Source organism: Lynx canadensis, chromosome F1 (genome assembly GCF_007474595.2).
Source record: "Lynx canadensis isolate LIC74 chromosome F1, mLynCan4.pri.v2, whole genome shotgun sequence".
NCBI lineage: Eukaryota > Metazoa > Chordata > Mammalia > Carnivora > Felidae > Lynx > Lynx canadensis.
Genome location: NC_044319.2, coordinates 40934462 through 40957090, shown reverse-complemented (window position 1 = coordinate 40957090; position 22629 = coordinate 40934462). Strand labels below are relative to the sequence as shown.

General features: G+C 52.8%; 1 protein-coding gene across 1 annotated transcript; it reads left to right on the top strand.

Moving 5' to 3' along the window:
* Positions 1-1545: 1545 nt before the first annotated feature.
* On the top strand, positions 1546-14645 carry SYT2 (synaptotagmin 2). Its single transcript, XM_032591805.1, has 8 exons — positions 1546-1735; positions 2693-2859; positions 4203-4322; positions 4791-4958; positions 5330-5497; positions 6816-6933; positions 7859-7992; positions 10114-14645. Exons 1-8 carry the CDS (start codon positions 1558-1560, stop codon positions 10318-10320), a joined length of 1260 nt encoding a protein of 419 aa, XP_032447696.1. The 5' UTR covers positions 1546-1557; the 3' UTR covers positions 10321-14645.
* Positions 14646-22629: the final 7984 nt, after the last annotated feature.

Below are 22629 nucleotides of genomic sequence, written 5' to 3'. Positions count from 1 at the left end.
TCTTTGGGTAAAGACAAAACTCTTTGCCATGGCCTGTGAGGTTATGTGCCTGGGCCAATCTGGCCCACTCTGCCAGCCCCATTTTGACCCATGCTCCTTTCACTCTGGTCTCCTTTTAAGGTTCTGTACTAATCATACTGCTTCCCACCTCAGGGACTTTGCACATGCTGTTCTCTCTGTTTAGGCTGCTTATTCCTCTCTTCCTCGCCTGGATACTTCCCAGTATCCTTCAGGTCTCAGTCCGTTCCTCAGGAAAGCAATTTTTCTCTCCCAGATTAGGTCGCATATGCCCCATTATAAACTCATACCGCCAAAGATACCAAAGAATCTCTCCTTTTTGGCATTTCTCAGAATTACAATCTTACATTCACTTATGTGCAGTTATTTAATCCACTTTATGGTAAGTTCCACAAGGGAAGCATATGAGTTCAATAAATTTGTTGAATGAATGAATGAATGAATGGCTGTCACATTTGCCCTCTCTCCTCCGTCCCCTACATTCCTATTCTCATCTGGGTCCGTGTCATCTCTGGCTGGTCTGTTGAACCAGCCCCCTCCTGGCCCCCAGCCCCAGCCCCACCTCCTCCAATGCCTGTGGAGCTATCTTCCCATAGCTCTACTTTTAACAGAGCAGGCCACTCCTCTGCCTTAAATGAATGCTACCACAGTAATATTTTTTACTAGCAAAAACTTGGAAACCATCTAAGTGTTTAATAGCAGAATATTAAACAAATATGGTACTTCCTTGTAATGGGTATTATTTAGCTATTCAATAATAAAGGAAATTTTTAGTGATAAAGGAGAAGACTGATAAAATCTTATGTTAACAAAAGGTAGAATGTCGAATTACATGTAATCTGGTCTCAACATGTAAAGCACACTCTGAAAATCTGTTATAAAATGCTAACCCGAGTTATCTCTGGATGGTAAAATTATGGGCAGCTTGTCTTTCAACCTCTTTTCCTCTGTTTTCCAGAGATGTTGATGTAGATTGGAGGCAGGGATGATGACAGCCGGAATGTGATAGAGACATGCAGAGAATCTAGGCAGAGTGAGGTCATGGAAGAAGTTAAGGAAAAGAGAGGCTCGAGAAAGAGTCTTTGATAGTAGAATATTGCCTCCTTCCTGGAGTTGTGCAGTTGGATTTAAACGAGATATATGAAAGTGATTAGGTTTACAGGCTTTGGAGTCAGGCTGACTGGCTTAAATGTCTAAATGACCTTGGGAACCTCCATTTCCATATCTGTTAAATGGGAATAATAATCAAACATTAGGCTGTTGTTTGGATTAGAGGCGATCATGCACAGTGGCTGGCACATATAAGTACTAACTTAATGATAACTGTTATTGTTGTTTTACCACAGTTGTTAATATTATGTTATTATATTATGTTAATATTATGAGAAATATCTTTGAATTATAATGGGATTCTTAATAGTCTTTAGCTTTTGAAGAGTGTTCCCCAGTCCTTTGGGCAGAGCTTTCTGCACTTGGACCTCTGGGTTGTTCATCTGCTCCCATCATCCCCTCTCATCTGCAGTGATCCCCTCTGCCGCCATGAGGAACATCTTCAAGAGGAACCAGGAGCCCATTGTGGCTCCTGCCACCACCACCGCCACAATGTCAACTGGGCTCTTAGACAACTCTACCGAGAGTGGGGGCGCTGGGGAGAGTAAGGAGGACATGTTTGCCAAGCTGAAGGAGAAATTCTTCAATGAAATCCAGAAGATCCCCTGTGAGTGTCCCAGGTGGCTGAGAGGGCAGGGCAAGGCCAGGGTCAGTGCAAGGCCTTATGGGCAGGGCAGAGCTGAGGAAGGGTGGGGAACACCCCTGAGATGTGATTGGCTGAATGTTTGGATTCCAGGATGGATTATTTGGGGAGCCCCTTCAGGAATGGGGGGTGCCTGGCACTAATAAGGGGAACAAGGAGGCTTTTGTGCCCCCGTCTCCTAAGGGGGAAGAAAGTTCTTACAACTTAGAAAACTGTCAAAATATGAAACCGAAAGAAGATGAAAAATTAGGAAACAGAAGCCATTGTTGAAGTTTCCCAGTCACACTTTGAAACTACCTTAGTTTGGAAGACAGAAAATATGCCCCCCACCCCTGCTTTCTGAATTCTTGGCAGTGGCTGTTTAGGAGTCACCAGACATTAAGGGGAGCAGCCCTATCAGTGGGAGATGGTTCTTCAGGACCATGGAGAGCAGCCAGGGCCCATCCCCAATTATTTGAGCTCTGCAAAGCCAAGCTGTCTAGGTCCTTAAGGAGCTGGCCTTCTGGCTTAGGTCAGCCCTCTCAAGCCTGGGCATAAGGAATGGGTCAAAGGAGCTCTTCCTACACCTGGGTCAGATAAGGACCATCCCATTCTTTCCAATATAAGCCAGTTTTCCGTAGATCAAATGAGTCAAAACCCAATAGAGCCAAACTGACGTTCTTCCTTGTTATACACCTGACTGCTACCTCTCAGTTAGTAGGCTGTATCCATAAGGACGGTAGGCTCAGGAGAGAACAAGTATTAACGAAAAGGCATGCAAAGTATAGGCAAGTTGCATGTAAATCACTCATGGGTGTGTGGTTAAAAAATGTAGAGTGTGGACATTGGGGTTCATCTCTCCCCCCCATTTTTGCTGATGCTTTGGGGTCAGGGACTATAAGGCAGAGCACTGCTGACTTCTGGGGTCCTCTCTGTGGGCAGTACCACCCTGGGCACTGATCGCCATTGCTGTGGTCGCTGGCCTCCTGCTCCTCACCTGCTGCTTCTGTATCTGTAAGAAGTGCTGCTGTAAGAAGAAGAAGAACAAGAAGGAGAAGGGCAAGGGCATGAAGAATGCCATGAATATGAAGGACATGAAAGGGGGCCAGGTAGGAGAAGACAGTGGTGGGGGGAACTGAGAGGGGCCCAGCCCAGGCATTCCAGGTGCTGAAAGGTGAAGCAAAGGCTTCTGGGCTGTTCTACAGCCAAACCGGCTTCCCTCCTTAGAATGCCACATGACCCTCCCTATTGGCTACATCCCTAGTAAAATGTTGTCTACCCATCCCACAGTGGAAAGGGGGGGGGCTTTTTCATGTGTGATCATGGATGCATCCTTGAAAAGACAGAGGAAGAGCATAATATACTGACTCCCCCGCCAAAGAGGCTATTGGGACAAAATGTTGGAAAGAGAGACCCTCCAACCTGCCAGGAAGTCACCATGGGAGTGACCCTGTGTTTTCCTGCCAGAGACTAGAGGACAAAATCTCACTGGAGGCACCTATTTGGTTGGGGTGGGTGGGGAATCAGATGGGGTAAAAGAATGGTCCTGAGGCACCAAGACCAGGGCCAAGGGGAATCCATCTCTTGTCATGTAATAATTTGGTTTATTTACCCCTGTTTTGGGGGTGTTAATCGGACTGGAAAAGTCCTTTGATAAACCCAAGTGCTTCCTTCTTAATGTTTAAGTTTACAAAGGCTTCTCTGTGCTTCTCTTTTGCCCACATCTGTTCTGAGAGTGACTAGGAGAAGTCTCTTGCTCAAGGAATCAATATGGAGGATGGCAGGAAGGGTCTGATCTCAAGAAGTCAACCAGAGATTAAAATGGCCTTTGAGTGCTGTGTGTGTGTGTGTGTGTGTGTGTGTGTGTGTGCCTGAAGCCTGCAGTGCAAAGTCAGGGAAGGGGGACCCCCAAGAACGATCTGGGTGTAGCCCGACCTGGTCTCACCAGGTGGCTGTGACTTCAGGGGCTGGTCTGAGATGTAGGATGTTTTCTTACATCACTTTCTTCCTTCTCTTCTTACCTCTGGGGACTCACCCTGCTCCTGAATTCCTGGAATGCACTTCTGGTAAGTCTAGCCTAGAATGGGTGGGGCCTGAGCTGGGGGAACTTTTGGGGAGGAGCTAACAAGGGAAGCACCCCTCCCCCACCTCAAGAAGTCTAGAGCATTGGTGCAGCACCTGGTCTCATAGCACTGTGTCTTGAAGGGAGAGAGGCACACCAAAACCAGAACTGGGTCTTCCAGACACGGTCTGGGGTTCTGAGGGGCTGTCTGGGGGCTTTGAGGAGCTGTGCAGAATCAAGCCCCTGCACAGTGCCACATTCCTTCCTGTTGCCCTGCACCAGCTCTGAGTCAGGGTCTGCACAGGTGGGCTGGCTTCCTGATGCCCCTGCGCCAAGCCACGTGGCTCCATTCTCTCTTAACTCGCCCCTCCTTTCCTCCAGCCTTCACAGGATGACGACGATGCAGAGACAGGCCTGACTGAGGGAGAAGGTGAAGGAGAGGAGGAGAAAGAGCCAGAGAATCTGGGAAAACTGCAGTTTTCCCTGGACTATGATTTCCAGGCCAACCAGGTGTGAGGGTGGGGCTTGGCGGCAAAGTGGGGGATGGGACAGAGGGCTGGGTGGGAGGGAGATAGAAACAACTCCACACTCCCACAGCCCTCACCCCCACTTTGGCCCATAGGCATTTCTCCTTTCCATGGAGTGGGGTGGGCTGGAAACCGCAGGCAGGTACCCCTGAACATTGACTCTGCCTTGGCCACCAGCCTGCTCTAGAGAAGGTTCCCTGGCCCAGATTGGCATCCACCAACCTTGGGCAAATCAGTTGCCCTTTAAGCTACTGCTTCTCCTGATGTCATTCCAGATTCCTGGGGGTGGAGATGGAGACCAGTCTTGCTCTCTAGCACCAGCCTGTTCCCACCTCCCCAGCTGCCCACCTCTGGTGGTGGTGGTGGGGGAGTTGGTGGGTGCTGGGTCTAGGGCCAGGGCTGGTGTTAGAGCAGTCCTGAGACTCAAGGCCCTCCCTCACTCTCTCCACAGCTTACCGTCGGCGTTCTGCAGGCTGCTGAATTGCCTGCCCTGGACATGGGAGGCACCTCAGACCCTTATGTCAAAGTCTTCCTTCTTCCAGACAAGAAGAAGAAATATGAGACCAAAGTCCATCGGAAGACATTGAACCCTGCCTTCAATGAAACCTTCACCTTCAAGGTGATGTGGGCTGGAAGGATAATGCCACGTCCCTCCCTGATCCCAATTCTGCTGAGAGTTCTACAGACCTTTCCTTGGTTCTTAGCTGTGGCTAAGGCCCTGGAATGAGCTCAGGCTGGAACAATGGCAGGCTGGACTGTGGGCTTATGTGTGAGGTCACTGCTCAGCCTCCTGTAGGACTGGGACATTCCCCTCCCCCCCATCCAGTCTGCTCCCCCAGAGCCTGAGGTCTTCTCTCTGTCTCTACAGACTCACCAGGAGTCCTGCAGGGTAGTAGGAGCAGAGCTCTAACCAAAGGATCTGCCCACAGAAGCCTCTGGAGGTGCATGAGTTGGCTTTGACCCCTGTCTGATCTTGCTTGTGCCCTTCAGGTGCCATACCAGGAGCTAGGAGGCAAAACCCTGGTGATGGCCATCTACGACTTTGACCGCTTCTCCAAACATGACATCATTGGCGAGGTTAAGGTGCCTATGAACACCGTGGACCTTGGCCAGCCCATCGAGGAGTGGAGAGACCTGCAGGGCGGGGAGAAGGAAGAGGTGAGAGCAGAGACCGTGTGGAAGATAAGTGTGGCTGCCCACCTGGGCCGCCACCTATTGGCACGAGATGGTAGGCTTTAGAGTTGGGTGAACTGGGTTAGGACCCTAGCTCCACAACCCCACCTGTGTGACCCTGGGCACATCACTTAATCTCTTTAGATCTAGATTGTCTCCTGTAGTGTTTTTGCAGATGAGAATTACTTATCTCTGTAATGCACCTGGCATCCAGTAGGTGTTCAAGTAAAGGAGAACACCATTATTATTTTTACTCCTAAGTTTCTGCTGTCACTTAGGGCCACCAGTTTGTGACTTCGTGCCTCAGTTTACCCACAAGGAAAGCCCACATTTATCTTAAAAGATTCTCAGCATGGGGGCTTGTCCTCCCAACAACCGCTACGGCTTCAAGCACTTACCCAACACTTATTGGGCACCTACTGTGTGCCAAATATTCCATTTTAGCCACTGCTCCTTCCAAGCATCGGTCATGTGTCTTGGCCAAGCCCCTGCTGTGTGGCCAGCTCAGTACCAGGTGGTAATGGAGGGGGCGAGAAGGGACGCTGAAGTCACCCTTCCTTACCTTGGGGCTCATGCTGTGTGAAAGCAGGGCTGGCACACTCGAGCCGGGATATTGGCCTGAGCGACCTGGTCTCTGAGAAGCTTGACTCTGGCATGATGTGGGCAGAGCTCTTAGAAACCAGGAGTCCAGCAGGTTTCGTCCTGCCCCCAGGGCTAAATTGTTGTGGGACTTTGTGGGAGTCTCACTGGTCACAAAGAACCCTTGCCTTATCTCCATGAAGGTGTTGCACTGACAGCACATAAGAGAAGGGACACACTGTGCTTTGAAGACCACAGGTCACACTGCGAGTGGAATGGTCGACAGGGGGCTATCGAAAGGGTTGGGAGTAATCAGGGAGGAAGGCTTCCGAGATACTCGCTTTCCCAGTGTCCTTGGAAATGAACCCTTGGGTACCATGCCCAGCCTCCTTTCCATCTCCCCTTGGCCTGGGGTGGGAGCCCGACCATGCCCCGCGTGTGTCCAGATCCATCCAGAAGTCACTCGCACATTCCTGCCCACAGCCTGTACTCTGCTCCCCTCACTCCTAAGGGCATGGCTCCTGCAGCATCACTCTCAGGGGCTTTGTTGAACTGCAGCAGGAGGCCCTGCGACCTTCTCCAACATCACAGATGTGGGGACTGGGGACTGAGAGGGCTGGGGATACACCACCGCCTTGCTAGTCTTGACAAGATGGGGGTCCGCCGTACTAGAGGCAGTGGGCTGGCTAAGATGACCCTGGGTCCTGCTCTTCCCCCTGGACAGCCAGAGAAGTTGGGCGACATCTGCACCTCCCTGCGCTACGTGCCCACGGCTGGGAAGCTCACTGTCTGTATCCTGGAGGCCAAGAACCTGAAGAAGATGGACGTAGGTGGCCTTTCAGGTACATGCAGAACTTCTGGCTGCCATTGGGTGGCACCAGCGAGCCGGTCACTGGCCTGAGTTCTCTGTTCACATACCCGTTGTAAGAGCACTTTCCGGCCCTGGGATACAGAGAGTATCTCCGAGCAGCTGTGGGTCTGAGCGCAGGACTGTGGAGCCGGAGATGTCTGACTTTCCCTCCTTTCTCCACGGGTCCCCTGCCCCCACTCTGATCTGCTGGGCAGTATAAGCCATGGAGAGAAGGACCAGAGAAACTTGTGTAGGAAAGCTTGCCTCTGTCACGTGCCACAGTCCGGAACACTTCTCCGGGAGGCGCTCTGCTGGCCCTACCCTGGAAGGGGACTTGGGGGGTGGAGGAGCACACGGAGCGGGGCCAGCCCACAGCACAGGGTTCTGGTGGGACAGCGGAGCACGCACTTTCCCGAGAATCAGGCCTGTGCCTGGGCTTCAACTGGTGGGGCTGGCTGCCGGCTCTGTCACTGATCCGCTGTGTGACTGGGGGCACATCACTTCACTTCTGTGAGCCTGGGTTGCTCATCTGCGAGGTCAGGAGGATTGGATTGAATCGGGGATGGCAGATGTGTGTGGTGCCTTCAGCACTCCTCTGTCCCCTGCGTAGGACAGATATCACCAAGCGACCCCCTCACTCTTTCTAGACAAGGCCTTACTTAGTCTCAGGAATGTCCCCAGTGTAATGCTCCAGGCGTTACACGAGGCCACAACCAATCAGCCCGAGGTGGTCCTTGAAGCGAAACCTTTTTGCCGCCCCTGAACTGGACGCTTACTCTGCTGCTTTTGGACTCAGCGGCCCATGCCTTAGGGCTTGCTGGGTGCCTGGCCTTGGTGGGGTGGGTGCTCTAAGTACGTTCGGTGGGAGGGTGGGGCACTAAGGGTGCCTTTCCGGGGCCGGGATTCTCCCTGCACAGACCCCTACGTGAAGATCCACCTGATGCAGAATGGGAAGAGGCTCAAGAAGAAGAAGACGACGGTGAAGAAGAAGACCCTGAACCCCTACTTCAACGAGTCCTTCAGCTTTGAGATCCCCTTCGAGCAGATTCAGGTGCTCGGGTTTGTGGGCCTGGGGGCACAGCAGTGGGGGCATGAGGGAACTCACCCAGACGCCTCGAGCCACCTCGCTCGCCCTGGTGGGAAGGGCTCTGACTCTCATGGTGCCGTCCTGGGTCCTCCTTCCCGGGGCCCCTGCCAGAAAGGGCTTCCCCCTTTTCTGAGATGAACAAGAACCACTCCAAGCCATCCTACCCATCATTCCTTGGGAACTGCGAGGTACACGGGCGTTCAGTGGGCCTGTGAGGTTGGAGCTGCCGGGGAGGTAGGGGTATAGCCTCGTCCTCTTCCCGCTCCTCCTGGTGCAGCCGCTTCCTGCCTTGGCCAGCCTTCTCCCACTTCTGCTGCCCCCTGGGTCTGCTCCCAGGTACCCCTCTGCCCCCTTCCTCTCTCCTCTTCCCCTCCATCCTTCCCTTCTCTACTGTCTCCTTCCTTCCTCCTACCAGCAAGCTCGGTAAGTGTTGGAGGTGAGGTCTGTTTTTCACCATGAGGGGGCATGAGTGAGATCTGAATGTGGCAGGACCAGACACCCACCGAGCTGTCTGGAATTGCAGAGTGCTGGATCCTCTTGGAGTCTTGGACCCTCCCTCTTTGGAGTGAGCTGCTCCTTCCTCCCTTCCTCTCCCTCCCTTCCCCCCCCACCCCCCCCCCCAGCCCCCAGGACTGGGAGGCGAAGGTGTCAAGGGAATCTCAACGATAATGTTAGACCAAGAGAAGTCCTTGTGGAAAACTTAAGATAGACATGAAGTGTACTGGCCAGGAGTTTCAAGTTCAACACGCCAAAAGCCAACATCATGATCTTCCCCAAACCCCTTCCCCTTCCCCCGCCCACACCCCAAACCTGCTTCGTCTGCATTCTCTTTTCAAGTGACAAACCTCGGCATCATCTTAGACCCCCTACCCTTTTTCCTTTCTCATTTACCCAACATGCTTTGCTGAGCATTCCCTAAGCGCCTCCCTAGGAACTGGCTAGGTGCTGGAGAAGCATGTGCAGAAGACATAGTCCTTGCTCTCGAGGGCGTCACCGTCGCGAGGGGGAGCAGGGACAGGCCATTGAAACAGGTGAGGCTTCCTGGACAAGCTTGGTCCTAAAGGTGGAGCTTGAGTAGCCTGAGTGGGCTGTGGGGCAGGATGAAGAAAGGTCCCGAGTGTCACCTCGGCCAGTCCAACTGACACCAAGTCCTTTTGATTCTCTCCCCTCAGTGCCTCTCCAGCCTGGCCCCTGCTTTCATTCCCACCGCCCCACCTTGGTTCAGGCATTCACTACCCAGCCCCCACAGCTCCCCCCTCGGCCCCCAGCCGGCCTCCCCACCTGTCAGTCCCCATCCTCCTCCAGTGAATCTCCCGCCTCGATGTGAGGGGTCTCTTCCTGAAATATCCATGCCACTCCTCCCAGGAGTCTTTGGGAGCTCCCTGTTGCTTGCCTGAAGAACAAAAGGCACACTCCTTAGCTGACCCCACCCTGCACAGCCCACCCTGCTGACCCCATTTCCTGCCTGGTTCTTCTCACACTCAACCTCAGTGACTCTGAACTTCTTCTGTTTCCAAGATACCAAGTGCACACTTCTATTTCTATGCCTCCGCCCAGGCTCCTCTTGCTTCTTGGGATTCTCTTCTGTCTCTGCCTAGAGAAGTCCTCAGCCTTCACCTTCCAGTTTCTATGTCACCTCCTTGGTGAAGCCTTTCTTGATTGACCCGAGGAGGACTGTCGCCTCGCCTGAGTTCCTATAGTACCTTGTGCTTACCTCTCTAGCAGAACCTGCATCACTTTGTGTTGTAAATTTCTGAGTATGGGTCTACTGCTTTCGTTAAGGTGAAGTACTCCTCTTCCCTTGTCTTCACCGCCCTCCACTTCCAGGCACTCAACAGTGGCTGGAGCACAGCACGTGCTGGGTAAGTGCCTACTGGTAGGGAGAAAGGCTGTTTCCAGAACGTGCAGCCTTTGCCTCCCTTTAAGTTCAGTCTTGGAAGTAAGTTCAGAGATAGAAGCAAGCCGCCCTGGGAGGCCTCTCCTTGCGGGGCATTTGGAGTAGAGGATAGAGGAGGAGAAGTTTGGTCACGGGATCGTGCGTTTCCACCTGCCAACTCCCTCCCTCCCTCCTCTGTTTCCCCGCAGAAAGTCCAGGTGGTGGTCACTGTGCTGGACTATGACAAGCTGGGCAAGAACGAAGCCATTGGCAAGATCTTCGTGGGCAGCAACGCCACGGGCACAGAGCTGCGGCACTGGTCTGACATGCTGGCCAACCCCCGGAGGCCCATCGCCCAGTGGCACTCGCTCAAGCCCGAGGAAGAGGTGGACGCGCTTCTGGGCAAGAACAAGTAGGCAGCAGTGGCCGGGATCCTGCGCCGTTACAGACACTGACAAGATCCAGAGCTATCAATACCTCAGTTATGCAACCTTAGAGGTTTTCTTTCTCATTTGTTTGTGGTTGTGTCCTTGTTTTTCCTTCCTTTATCTCTTTTGAGAGACCAACTTCCCTCTGATGGCTGTGTGAGGAGAGTCCCCTAACAGGTGAAAGAGAAGCCTGGCTCTTTTCATCATCCCAGGAGCTGTCCTTGCTGCATGCCCTGTCACGTTTCCCTCTCACTCTTTCAAAGCTTCACTTGAACCTCACCCTGAGTGAGGCCCTGTTTCAGCAGAGAGTCACAGCACTTCCTGTGTTTTGAGTGTTCTGGACCAACAAAATGGCAGCACATCCTGTTTCCTGACAGGGAAGGCAACACAGTGGCCTATGATGTGTGTGTGTGTGTGTGTGTGTGTGTGCGTGTGTGTGTGTGTGTTGGAGCATCTCTCTGCATTCCTGGGATGAACCACGGACAGTGAAGTTGTGTGGGAAGAGAAGGCTCTTCGGGGACCCTGAAGTGAAGAGACGTCCACTGTCTAAGTGGGAGATCTTCCGTCAGCTCGTGGAGAGGGCTCAGGATCCTGGTCGGGTGCCAGAAGCTTCCATACTCTTTGTGGGTGGCTATTTGGGAGGCAAGATGTGGAGACTGGACTTGTCCAGAACTAGGACCAAAAACCTGATGCCGTCATAGACTTCCTCTCGTCAGGCCTTGTTTCCCCACAAGTGTGGTGTCTGGGACATTCGTGGACATGAACTATTCACTAGATTGGTTAGACTCTAACAGGGACCATCAGTCCTGGGACCTCACTGTTGTTGACAGTTAAACGTCAAACTATGAAGAAAGAAGACCCATTACCTAGAAAGACCAAATGAAACTCCTGGATCTTCTTTACCCCCTTCCAGTGGGAAACACAGATGCTTTCTCCCTTTCCAGCATATAAGCTCTGCGGTTCATTTGCATTTTTCCCCCATCATGCTTTTGCTTCTGTTTTCTCTTTTAATCTAAGTGGAGCAACACTATCTGAAGACTGTTTTCTGTACAGAGCCAGAGACTCTAAAAAGAAGGTTTGAATTCTTGTCCCCCTGAGGTCCAGGTAAGAAGGGGGAGGATGGTGGAGAGACGGCAGAGATTTCCCGGATGAGATAGGTGGGGGTGCTGAGATCCGTGCCCCCCCGGCTCCCACTCCTCTGCCTTCCATGCCAGATAGTTGTGGGTAGCTGACGTGGCCCAGGGAGACCTGTGGGGAGGCCCCATCCTACTATTCCTTGGGGAGGCGTCTCTCTATGAATGCCAAGAAGCAGGACATCCATTCCAAATGGGTGGTGGAGGACACCTGCCGGGGTTTCTACCCCACGCTCGGTTGTGTCCCTTTCCCTCTTCACCTTTTGTCCCCAGCATTGATAAAAAGCCATATATACGTTAGTCAAGTTTGCACTGAGCCTCCTTCCAAACCTTCAGCCTGGGCAGGAGAGTCAGGTCCCACATGACCTAAGGCCGGCACCACTTCCTTTCACCCCTTTCTCCCACCCTTGCCTCCCTTCCTTCAGCCTCTCTCTTCCATCCATGAAGCCCTCAGGCCCTTGCCATTTCTTCGCCACAGAATACTCATAGCTTCCCCAAAGCTTGGGGATCTCTCTCTTTCCCAGCAAAAATGGCAGCACTTCCTGTCCTGTCACATCGGGACCACCTCAGTTTTCTATAGGTACCTGAGACAGACGGACAGTGTTAGAGAGACTCAGGGTTTGAGGGTCCAGAGCATTTTTTTATTTTATTAAAAGAAAGGAAATGGGTTTTTTTTTTTTGTTTCTGCTGTGCCATGTGTTTTGATTAGAGCAAGGAATGAGGGAACACCTCCGCCAGAAACAGACTGGGAAGCAGGGCTGAACCTTGCCCATCTCTCAGAGACCCTTCTCCTCCTTGCTAGTGGCCCTTGGCACATGGGAGGTCGTATTTTACTGGAGCCTGTGTGAGTTTGGGTGTGTACTTAATGATGAGAAGGTAAGACTCTGACAAGGACTATGAGCTTTGGTCCTCGGGACCAGAGTTGTGGTCCTGGTGGAGAGTTGTAGGAAAATGGGGTGCCTTCAGAACCCAGCTGACTGCAGAGTAGGATGTCCTGCTATGGGCATCAGGAGTCACTGGGCTCTTCTCCAGTCTCCAGAGCTGTGAGGTTTTGGTGCTTTCTCAGGGTCTCTCTCCCCACCATATCCCACAAACCTTGCTCAGAGGATTGTCCATCTTGTTTTCCTTACCTTCATTCTTTTGCCCTTTCCCGATGGGCTTCCTACCGCCTGAGATTCTTCTCAGCCCATGAACCTGATTCAGCCCTTCCAGAGCCCGAGATTTGCCACTCTCCTGATGGGGAGGAAAAGAAATGGTGGGCACCCCTAGGTGGTGTGGGTGTCCATGTGCCAAGAGACAGGGGCTGGATTTTGTTACTCTGGGCCCACCTCTAGTGAGCAGGTGGGGACAGGTTGCTGAGAGACTGAGTGTTGTTGGCATTGGTGTAGAGCCAGGGCGAGACCTGTGTGTGGGCAATCATTCCCCCACCCCTGCACCCCACCTAGGTTCTGGCTGGTCCTGAAATGGGTGCTTGGCCCAAATGAGCCATCCTAGTCAAGGCATCTATCCAGCTCCGTGAACTAGGCAGGTAAACTTAGAGTCGTGAGTTTTCTACACCTGAGGGCTGATGTTACTCTAACTCTGGAGCATCATTCTGAACCCTCATTGCCATGCAGGTTTATTTCTGGAGACGTTAGGGTGGGCTGTAGGCCCTAATTAGGAGCTAGGGTTTGACTAGAGAAGGGTTCTGGAGGCCTCTGTGGTTATGAGTTTCCCGTCTATTCCAGGCAGGAAATAGCGTAGAAGAGATTTTTTTTCCAAAGGGACTGAGACCACAAAGACTCAAACCCAATCCCACCCGGAAATGGGGTGAAGCCAGAAAACTCGGGCTTCTTTCTCCTTGAATAATCATCCCAGAGGGGAAACTAACTCCGCCAGAGCCACAGGCAGATTGTTGGTCTTTGAAAGTGGAAGCTGAGGCCTGGGGACAGCCGGGTAGAGAACCCTCGGGCAGCCCCAGACAGTGAGCGAGCAGATGCTTGGCGTGAACGAGAAATGACTTGGCAGGGGTCCCTCAGGTGGAGGACGGGACAGCAGGGATTAGAGCACAGTCTCAGGTGATGATCTTTTTTTTTCTTCCCAGGCAACCATACATGGTTGTGTTTCTGCAGAATCAGTTTGGGATGATTTTGCTGGCCCAGGGCTTCAGCGAGAGAGGAGAGAGGGGTTGCCTCAGTCCCTCCTGTGGGTAAAACCAGCTCCCTGACAAACCTGCCTCCATGCAGCGGGGTGGTGGTGGGTGAGCAGAGAGGTTAAGAAACTCCCCTGGGGTCGCAAGTGAGAGATTCCACGATCCTTTAATGTATGCTAACTCTCGGTCTCACCCAACCATATACAGAGAGAGGCTGTCTTTTGGTGTCCCCCCCACCCCCATAAAGGTAGGAAGAAATCGAGCCAAGACCTGCCCTCCCACCCTCCACTCTGTCCCTTCTACCCTCCCCCTTCCCACCTCAGGCTGGTCGGGGGCCCTGTCTCCGAGCCCTGCATGGTGGCAGGCAGCAAAGGATCCCAAGGCCTGGTCTTGGTGGCCCAGAGCCCCATGACATGGTTGTCAGATTGGGCAAACAAAAATACAAGATACCCAGTTAAATTTGAATTTCGGGTAAACAGAAAATAATTTTAAGGCTAAGTATGGCCTAGGCAGAATTTGGGACATACTACGCCAAAAGTGATGTGTTGTTTACCCGGGGTTCAAATGCAACTGGCCGTCCTGTGTTTTATCTGGCACCCCTATTCTATGACCATTTGTCCCCTCTGCTCCCCCCCCACTCAGTCCCAGGGGGCCAGAGACTGGTCACCAAGGATCTTACTGCTTTTCGAGCTGCAACATTGAGAAGGGGACACTGTGACTTGAAGACACACGAATATACTTTATTTTTGAAGCGACAACAAAACAAGACCCTTCTGAAGCCATTCGAGCCTCATCTGACCCCTTCCGTGTGCATTTAGTTATCTATAAAAGACGATAGTGACCTATAAACATATGAACCGAGTCTTGTCTACTCAACATGCATGTCTCTTTCTGTAAATAGCCGCATGGCCGTGCCCCTAACCCCTAACCCCTAACCCCTGACCTCAGACCCATTTCACACCACTCGTTGAGGCTGCCCCTTCGATTTTATGTCACGTAAAGTCTTTGTCCCCAAGCCCCACCCGGTCTCACCCCATCGGGAATCCCCCAGTGGGAGCCGTCGGCGGTGGGGGGGAGTCGGCTTCCGGCTCTGGCACCAGCCCTGCCTTCAGGGACGTGGGACGACCACCGGTGCCCTGAAGGCCCGTCCGTCCCCACTGCCCGCCGCACATCTGCCTGCAGAGCTGACCCTCCGTGTACCGTGCACCGTGTCCAGCCGGGTGTCTGGTGTCCCGGTGGCTTCCGTGTCCTGCGTGTGTGTGTGTGTGGTGTGCCCCTTCCTCCCACTGTTTGAATTAACTGAAAAGCCATAAAGGGGGCCTCCTGCTGGAGACCGCCCTCGGTTCCTCCCAGGAGCCCCCCGTGTCCCTCTGACTGGCTCCCCACAGAACACTTGTGAAGGGCTCACCTGTTGTCACCCCTCCTGCTCTCTCAGCCCCACGTCATGAGGACGGATGGTGTCCGGGGGTTCCGGCAGGGCCCCAGGAGACGTCCCCCCTGACCCTGCCCGAGCGGGCTCCCTCCACCTGGGTTTGACAGTCCAACTCCGTTTCCCCCCTGCGCGTGGACAGGGCAGTGGTGGGGACGCCATAGTTTTGGGTACCTTTCCTAAGGGCGCCGAGGAGGCAACCAGGATTTTCAGAAGCAGCTAGTCAGCGGCTCGGGTTCCCATTACCATCTGGCTTTGACAGACCCAGCCCCGCGTATGTGACACCGCGGGGTCGGGGTGTGTGGGTGGCGAGGGAGGAGGGTCTCTTGGGGGGACACCGGAGAACGCCGTGGGTTATGCCCTTCCCGCCGTGTCCCCTCCCTCAGGCTGACAGAGAGCGCCCCAGAGTGGGCAGCTGAGGGTTGCCAGGGCTCCTTTGAGAGTGGTGGGCAGGTCTGGCCCCCCCAGACCCTCCTGTCAGCTCCCCAGGGCAGCCCCAGCCAGGAGCACCCAGTGGTAAGAGGTGCTGAGAGGGACGTGCAGCTCCCGGCCCCCGGGGCGCCGATGAGGGCAGACGACTCGTGGGAATAATGCCAGGAGGCCTCAGGCATGGCGACTAGTAAGCACGAGGAAGAAGAGAGACGGGAACAGGAGGAGGACAAGGCCAAAGGCTGCGAGGTGACTGTGTATGCTCCAGCGTGCAGAAGCCCCAGGGATCTTTGCGCTGGGGACCATCTCCGGGTGGGCTGGGATCAGGAGCTTGGAGGGGTGGAGGGACGAAGTGTCTAACCTCTTTCTGGCTCTCTCCGGGACCCTCCCACTGTTCACACCCACAATGCAGGCAAGAATTGAGGGGATCTGGCCTGGGGAGGTGGCAGAGAAGTGTGCGTGGGGCCGGAGAGGGGGTCTCTCCATCCAGCCCTCCTCAGCCATCAGGACTCGAGGAGGACCCTCTTCAAAGAAGCCTGGCTAGAAGTTCTGCCCTGACTCCTCCCCATCTAAGGACTGGATTTGCTGCTTTCTGAAATCCCAGGGATCTGAAAACTTCAAAACCAGGGTGGGCAGACCCTCGTCTGCCCCAGGTCGCCCCTGGAATGCATCGGCCCCACCAGGAACACTGCCTTTGTCTTCATAGGAAGGACTCATGTACAGCCCTGCCCCCTCTCCGCCCGCCGTCCCCGCCCTATGCTTGGCAATGCTCTCCACACCCCCCCTTATGTGGACTCTGTTCTTGTCCGATCTCTTGTCAAATTGTTATTTTGTAATGAGCTGCGTCTCCTTATTAAAGAAATGAGCTGAAAGAAACCTGGGGGTGGGGGCTGTCTCTAGTTTTTGCTGGGCTGGGGGGAGGGGGCAGGCAGGAGCTGCCTCATGAGGGTGGGTGAGGGTGAGGGTCTGGCCTCTAGCCCAGCATCTTCCTTCAGGGAAGCAGTACAAGAGGCCTGAGACCCATTCTCTTCTTGGGGACGCACCCCATGATGGGTGGTGGGGCACACATACCCTCACGACAGCTTTCTGGGGGCAGGACTGTGGTGCTGGGGAATGCATTGTGGGAGGTTGAGGGATGGACCAGGCCCTTGATTTCTTTCCATGGGGCCTGGGCTTGGGGAACAGCCACAGTCTGAGCGCTACACAAGGAAGCTGGGCCTGGGGAAGGGGAATTTGAAGAGTGAGAATGTTTTTTTTTAATGTGTTTATTTTTGAAAGAGAGAGTGTGAGCGTGAGCGGGGGAGGGGCAGAGAGAGAGGGAGACGTGGAATCGGAAGCAGGCTCCAGGCTCTGAGCTGTCAGCACAGAGCCCGACTCGGGGCTCGAACTCACAAACCGTGAGGTCATGACCTGAGCGGAAGTCGGACGCTTAACCGACTGAGCCACGCAGGCGCCCCAGGAAAATCTGTTTTGCAGAGTGTCCAGTTATCAAGAATGAGGACGCAGCAGGCCCGTGTTCACTCATATGCCTCTGCCTAGTTCAGTAGTTCAGTTCCGGTTTTTAAAAGAATGAAGTTTCAGTCCCCAAAACGAGTCTCTCAAGGTTTTACACAGGCTCACCACCCCCCAAGAGCCGGAAAGGGTTAAGCTCCTTCCTCAGTTCCCTCCACAGCCCGTGGCCCTGTCTCCTGGTCTTGAAGACAGGCGAGCCTCTGCCATTTTGTGAGCTTAGCCCAGGCTGAGATCCCAGCTCTGTGTAACGACAGCCAGGTGGGAGTGGGGCCTCCGGGCCCAGGCTGGGGCTGGCCGGTAAGGTCCAGGCACAGATCTGGTCTTGCTGCTTTAGTTCCTGAGCAGGGTAGGCTGGGTGGCCCAGTAAGGTGAGGGGCAGGAGCCTGCTCAGCCCAGGGACTGGGGATTTGTCCAAGGCGACTCTCCTGAGAACGTGAGCTCTCCGCCGTGGGCCCGTCCCCTCTGAAGACTGGACCACTTGGCCGCTAGGGGATACTCCAGCTCTGCCTACCTCAGGTCCAGCAGGGGTGGGGTGGGGGGAGGGGTGGGGGCAGGAATCCAGAAAGAGAGAGGACACTTGCTGTTTAGAAGGCCCTCGCATCACACACGCTGCTTTGCCTCTGTTTCGGGCCCCAGGGCAGGTCTGAACTCTTCAACCATGACATCATGTGTGTTCTGTTGCTGCTTGGGCTACAAGCAGCTGGGTGACAGCAAGGGAAAAGAATCTTTCCTCCCCGACTCCCTGTGCTTGCGCCAAGTCAGTGACCAGGGATTTCTGCTTGGCAGAATGCACAGGGCTGAGAAAGCCAGAGGCAGGGCTTGCTGGATGGAGAAACCAGACCCGAACGTTGGCCGAGCGAGGTCAGACCTGGCCTCCCACCTGCCAAGGCTGCCAGCGGGCCTGAGCAGCCTCCTCCCTTTGCATGGCTCCTTTGTTGGGAGCTTGGATTTAACCTCCGATAACCCCCAAGTTAGCTACCTTTGTAGTCTGAAGCTACAGAGTGGTTTTGGCTCTTTTGAGTCAAACAGTGACCTAGGGAGGGCCATTATGTATATGGCAGAGAGCTAAGGGTGAGAGCCGGGAGACCTCCAGGAGCCCAAGAAAGCTACCGCCTCTCTAGCCCTCTTTTGTCCATACGCAAGAGTGCATTAGTGTCCATCTAGCCTGCCTCCACACCTGTCAGTGAGCCTTGCTCTCTTTAAAGAAATAACCATATTTCTAGTCACTCGACACTGGGAATCTTGATTTCTTCTAATGGTTCTTTTGAACCTCCAATCTAGGCTTTTCCTGGGCCCGACTCCAGAGACCCTGCTCTCAAGGACAGTGATTCACTTGCGGCTCTTCCTGGGACAGAGGCAGGAGGGGGAAGCCCCCAAGTATTGGAAGGGGCTGCCCCAGATGGGAGATTCTATAAACCCATTTCCTGAACTGTGCAGACGTAGTCACAAAGTTAAAACACGGTTTTATTTACTCATTTATAAATATGGTTGTGTTTACAGGCATCATATAGATGTGAATATTATTATTCCCAAACTTTCAAACACAGAATACTTAATACTATATAATAACAACCAGTAAAACAAAATCATTCATCTCAGGGTTGAAAGGCCACTCAAAATTGCATAAAAATACATTCAATTCACAAAGCGAATCTGGCTCCCCTCCCTAAATGCCCCTAGCCCGCCCCAGGTGTATTTACAAGGGACTGAAATTAATCCACACAACTCAGCTGGAAACGTTACTTCTGGCGCTTGAACTGCGGTGGAAGTGAGGTCGGGAGTGAAGAGTGGAGTGAGTGGAGAAGACACAAAATTCAACCCTGAAAATGGGAGAGGCATGAAGACCCCAGAGTGGTTCTTATAAGCTCTTCTCGCCCCTATCTGATCAAGGTCAAGGCAGAGGGAAGAACGGAGGGAGGGAAGCCATAAAGACAAAGACTGAGTCTGAATGGCGTAAGTCCGTACATTCTCCGAGAGCAGGGAGTGCATGGGCAAAACATGTTCCCTCCCTCTTCAGGGAGATGATGGCCCTACTTAGGTGCCAGCTAGGTGGCAGGCCCGATCGTTCAAGGGCTCAAGGGACACTAACTAGAAGCAGAGTTATTGTGGATTTGTGCATCCTTCCAGAACCCTCTCCTACCCCTGCTGGTGTTCTGTGCTTGAGCCCCTACGTCCTTCTTCCTCTAATGGCTCATTATTTGGCCTTCTTCACCAGAGGACACACTGGGATCTGTCCCAGGCTTCAGTGGTGTGGGAGGGAGAAAAGGCAAGGTCAGATATGTTAAGGTGAGAGTCTAGTAAATGCTGACATCACATGTCCCTGTTCAGGATCTGCACTCATCCCCCAACTCTGGTTTTGTGGGACTTCAGAGGCTCATACAGGCTCACTGCAGTCACTGTGCCTTTCCTGAATCTTCTCCTGCAAGGCAGCAATGGGCTGAAGTTTTCTTCTGAGAAGACACTCTGTCTCTAGCTGGAAATAGTCAAAACTCTCAGAACAAAAACTAGACATGGCTACCCATGGTCTCTCTGGCCAGTCTGTGGAGAAGTCGAACAGGCCCGCCATTCAAACCTCATTTCCGAGAGGCCATTAGCACAGCCAGGCACCTCTGAAACTAGAAGAGGGTGGTGGTGGTGGTGGTAGTAGTTGTTGGCGTATGGAACTCCTCCAGGAATCATGGCTGATTTGTGGAAAACCTCCTCCCCTAAGTACCATCAGCTCCAAGTGAGAAAAGCAAAGAACAAAGAATGGAGGAAGCTGAGAGAGGAAGGGTGAATGGTATGTTTTCCCGGGGGGAGGGGGAGAAGGACATAAGAGCACCCTCATGTTACTTTAAGGGGACACCCAAGAAGTTTATTGGAAGCATGAGGGGGAAATTTGGAGAAATAACGGAAAGTATCACTCTGGAAGAATCACAGTCCAAAATGATAAGCAGATGGGAGAATGGCTCAGGGAGAAGTCCTTTAGGGGACTGGAAGGGCAGGGGGAAAGCAAAATATAAGAATGAACAGGACAATACACTTGGATAAAACTGGTTCATCAAGAATATGCCAGACTTCCTTCTGAAAGCTCTGTGCTAGCAAATGTGCATGTGTATGCACACAGGCTAGAAGCCAGAGTGCTCTCCAAATTGTTAAACCTCTTTAGGTAAGATCATTCGTCAATTCATCACTCATCGGTGGTGCCTGTCTGTAAACACAGCCTCTTATTACAGTTCTTCCTGAGGAGGGGCTTCCGGGACACTGGGTTGCAAGCCACACTAGGTACAATTTGACGCTCACCCACAAATCTCAAAGGACAAGTGAATGCGTCTCTTCCCCTGTAGTCGTTGGCAGGCTAGTCAAGATTCTCGATTTGGTTTTTCTCCGTCCCCAGAGACCACCTCCTTCCTGAGTAGCTGTGACAATAACAGTTCCTGGGCAGCAGCGAAGTTGATCTGTTTTCCAATCTAATCAGAACACAAGCGATCAATAGCTGTTCCCTGATAGGGTCCACTGCTCCCAAGCAATGTCGATACCCATTAGGGAAGCTGATTAAAATCTGCGCTCCGCTGGGGGCCAAAGGATGAGGGCACCAGAGAGCCAGCACTCATTCCCCTGCATGCGGCTCCGCGGCTCAGTGACCCCTTCCTCTGCGGCTGGCGGCCTCCACACTGCTCTTTGTTCTGCCTTCTTCCCACCTTCCCACTGCAGCTCATGGCCACCTCCCCTTTCAGGGTCTCTGTCCTTCCACTCTGCTCACACCCGGTCCTGCAGGAGGCTTGTCAGGGCTCAGTGCTGTTCTATGCAATACGACTGTGTGGACTTAGGGTCTAAAGCTTTTACTGCCCTGGTAGAGTGCTCCTGCAGACCTGCTTAAAGGAAGGACCATCGTGAACAGCACTGGAACGTCCTACTTCTAGTCCAGAATCCAGAGGAGCTCAACAGAACTAAAGGCTGAGGTTCTCACTGAGGAAAATTCTCTTGCTGCTACAGGGCAGAATTTAAGACTATGAGCAAGCTGGTGCTAAGCAGAAAGGCAATGTCTGCTCTTTGGATGCGAACGGCCATGTAGACCACATTCGAGAAGGTGGAGGAAATCTATGAAGGAGCAGCTCTATTTCCTATTAAAACAATTTGTCCAAAGGCTGCCTGCCACAAATTGCTTTCTATCCATTTCCCCATGAGCTCCAATTTCCACCTCTGCAGGTTTTAATATTCTTACCCAGCCATTAGGAGGGAAAGCAATTGCCAACACCATTCAATTACCCTCAGTATTAAATTCACTTTCTAACAAGGATGAGAAGCCAACCTTGACTTGCTGATGTTAAAACAGTTTGAATCCAGAAGAAACCAAGAATTTTTGCCCTTGGAAAGAGCAAAAATTCTGAGTGTAAGAAATATTCTGAAATTCCTAGGTATAAACAAATCACGGAATCCGAAGCCTAGAAGGGATCTCAAGGATCATCAGTCCAACCGCCATTTGCAGACAGGGAAGGTGCCTTTCCCAAGGTCCCAAGAGTTGGCCCTCGAATCCGATGTTCTGACTCCTAGGGGCTTATCCCTTCATGTTGCCTTATTCTGCCCTCAAAGCTGTCTTGCTTATTGGGTCAGAAGAATCACATCCTTTGATGGGTTGAAATCTGCCTTAAAAACCAGCATGGAGGGGCGCCTGGGTGGCTCAGTCGGTTAAGTGTCCGACTTCGGCTCAGGTCATGATCTTGCAGTCCGTGAGTTCAAGCCCCGCGTCGGGCTCTGTGCTGACAACTCAGAGCCTGGAGCCTGTTTCAGATTCTGTGTCACCCTCTCTCTCTGACCCTCCCCCATTCATGCTCTGTCTCTCTCTGTCTCAAAAATAAATAAACGTTAAAAAAAAAAATAAAAAAAAAACCAGCATGAAGACCAAGATCTGCAGTTACAGTTGGGCCTAGATTTGGGCAGGGACCACCAATAATTGACAACTGTGTGTCTAAAGTTAGGTGCAGTGTTAGCACAAACAACGGCCCCTGAGAATGGCTGGAAGAGGAGGACACCAGCCGGGGTCCATGTAGTGTGACGTCCTTAAGCTCTAGTGGAAATGGTGGCTCACTGGGTGGGGTGGAATTAGGTGTCCCCCCTGCCTATTGGCTCAGTTGCCGAATCCTTTACACACTTTCCCTTTTGTGGTGCAAAGCAGCCTGGAGGCCGAATAGCTGACAACACATTAAATAGCTCTCTCATGTCCATGCCGCTTCTGCTCACCTTGCACCCACCACCGCACACGGAGGGCACCCGCGTCGCCAGGACCTTCTCCTGTGCCAGCGGCCGGGGTTGAAACGCTGGCCATTCTCGGAGGGGAGGCAGTGTATCTGTCTGTCTGGTGAGGAGAGGCTGCACTGGGGCCAGAAATCCAGAGACCGAACCAATTGCATGGCCTTGAGAGTTTCTTTTCTCATCTCTGGCTCAGTTAAAAGCCCCTGATAGCAAAACAGTTCACACACATTTTTGTGGGATTCATAGGCTGATACGTGGGGTTTCAGCCTTCTTGGAACTGCCCAATAAGCACGTTTTGTTTTGGGCAGGGAAAGCATGTGAAATGATCCAAACCAGAGATCTGAAGCCTCCTTCCACCAGTGGCCTCAGACAGCAATGCATGCATCTTGGTCTCAAACATGGAATGGGGGACAGGAAGGCCCAGAAGAGAA

Coding starts and splice junctions, on each gene's coding strand:
- SYT2 (XM_032591805.1), top strand. CDS start 1,558: ATGAGGAACATCTTCAAGAGGAACCAGGAGCCCATTGTGGCTCCTGCC. Junction 4,959..5,329: donor ATGAAACCTTCACCTTCAAG/GTGATGTGGGCT, acceptor TGTGCCCTTCAG/GTGCCATACCAGGAGCTAGG. Junction 5,498..6,815: donor AGGGCGGGGAGAAGGAAGAG/GTGAGAGCAGAG, acceptor CCCCCTGGACAG/CCAGAGAAGTTGGGCGACAT.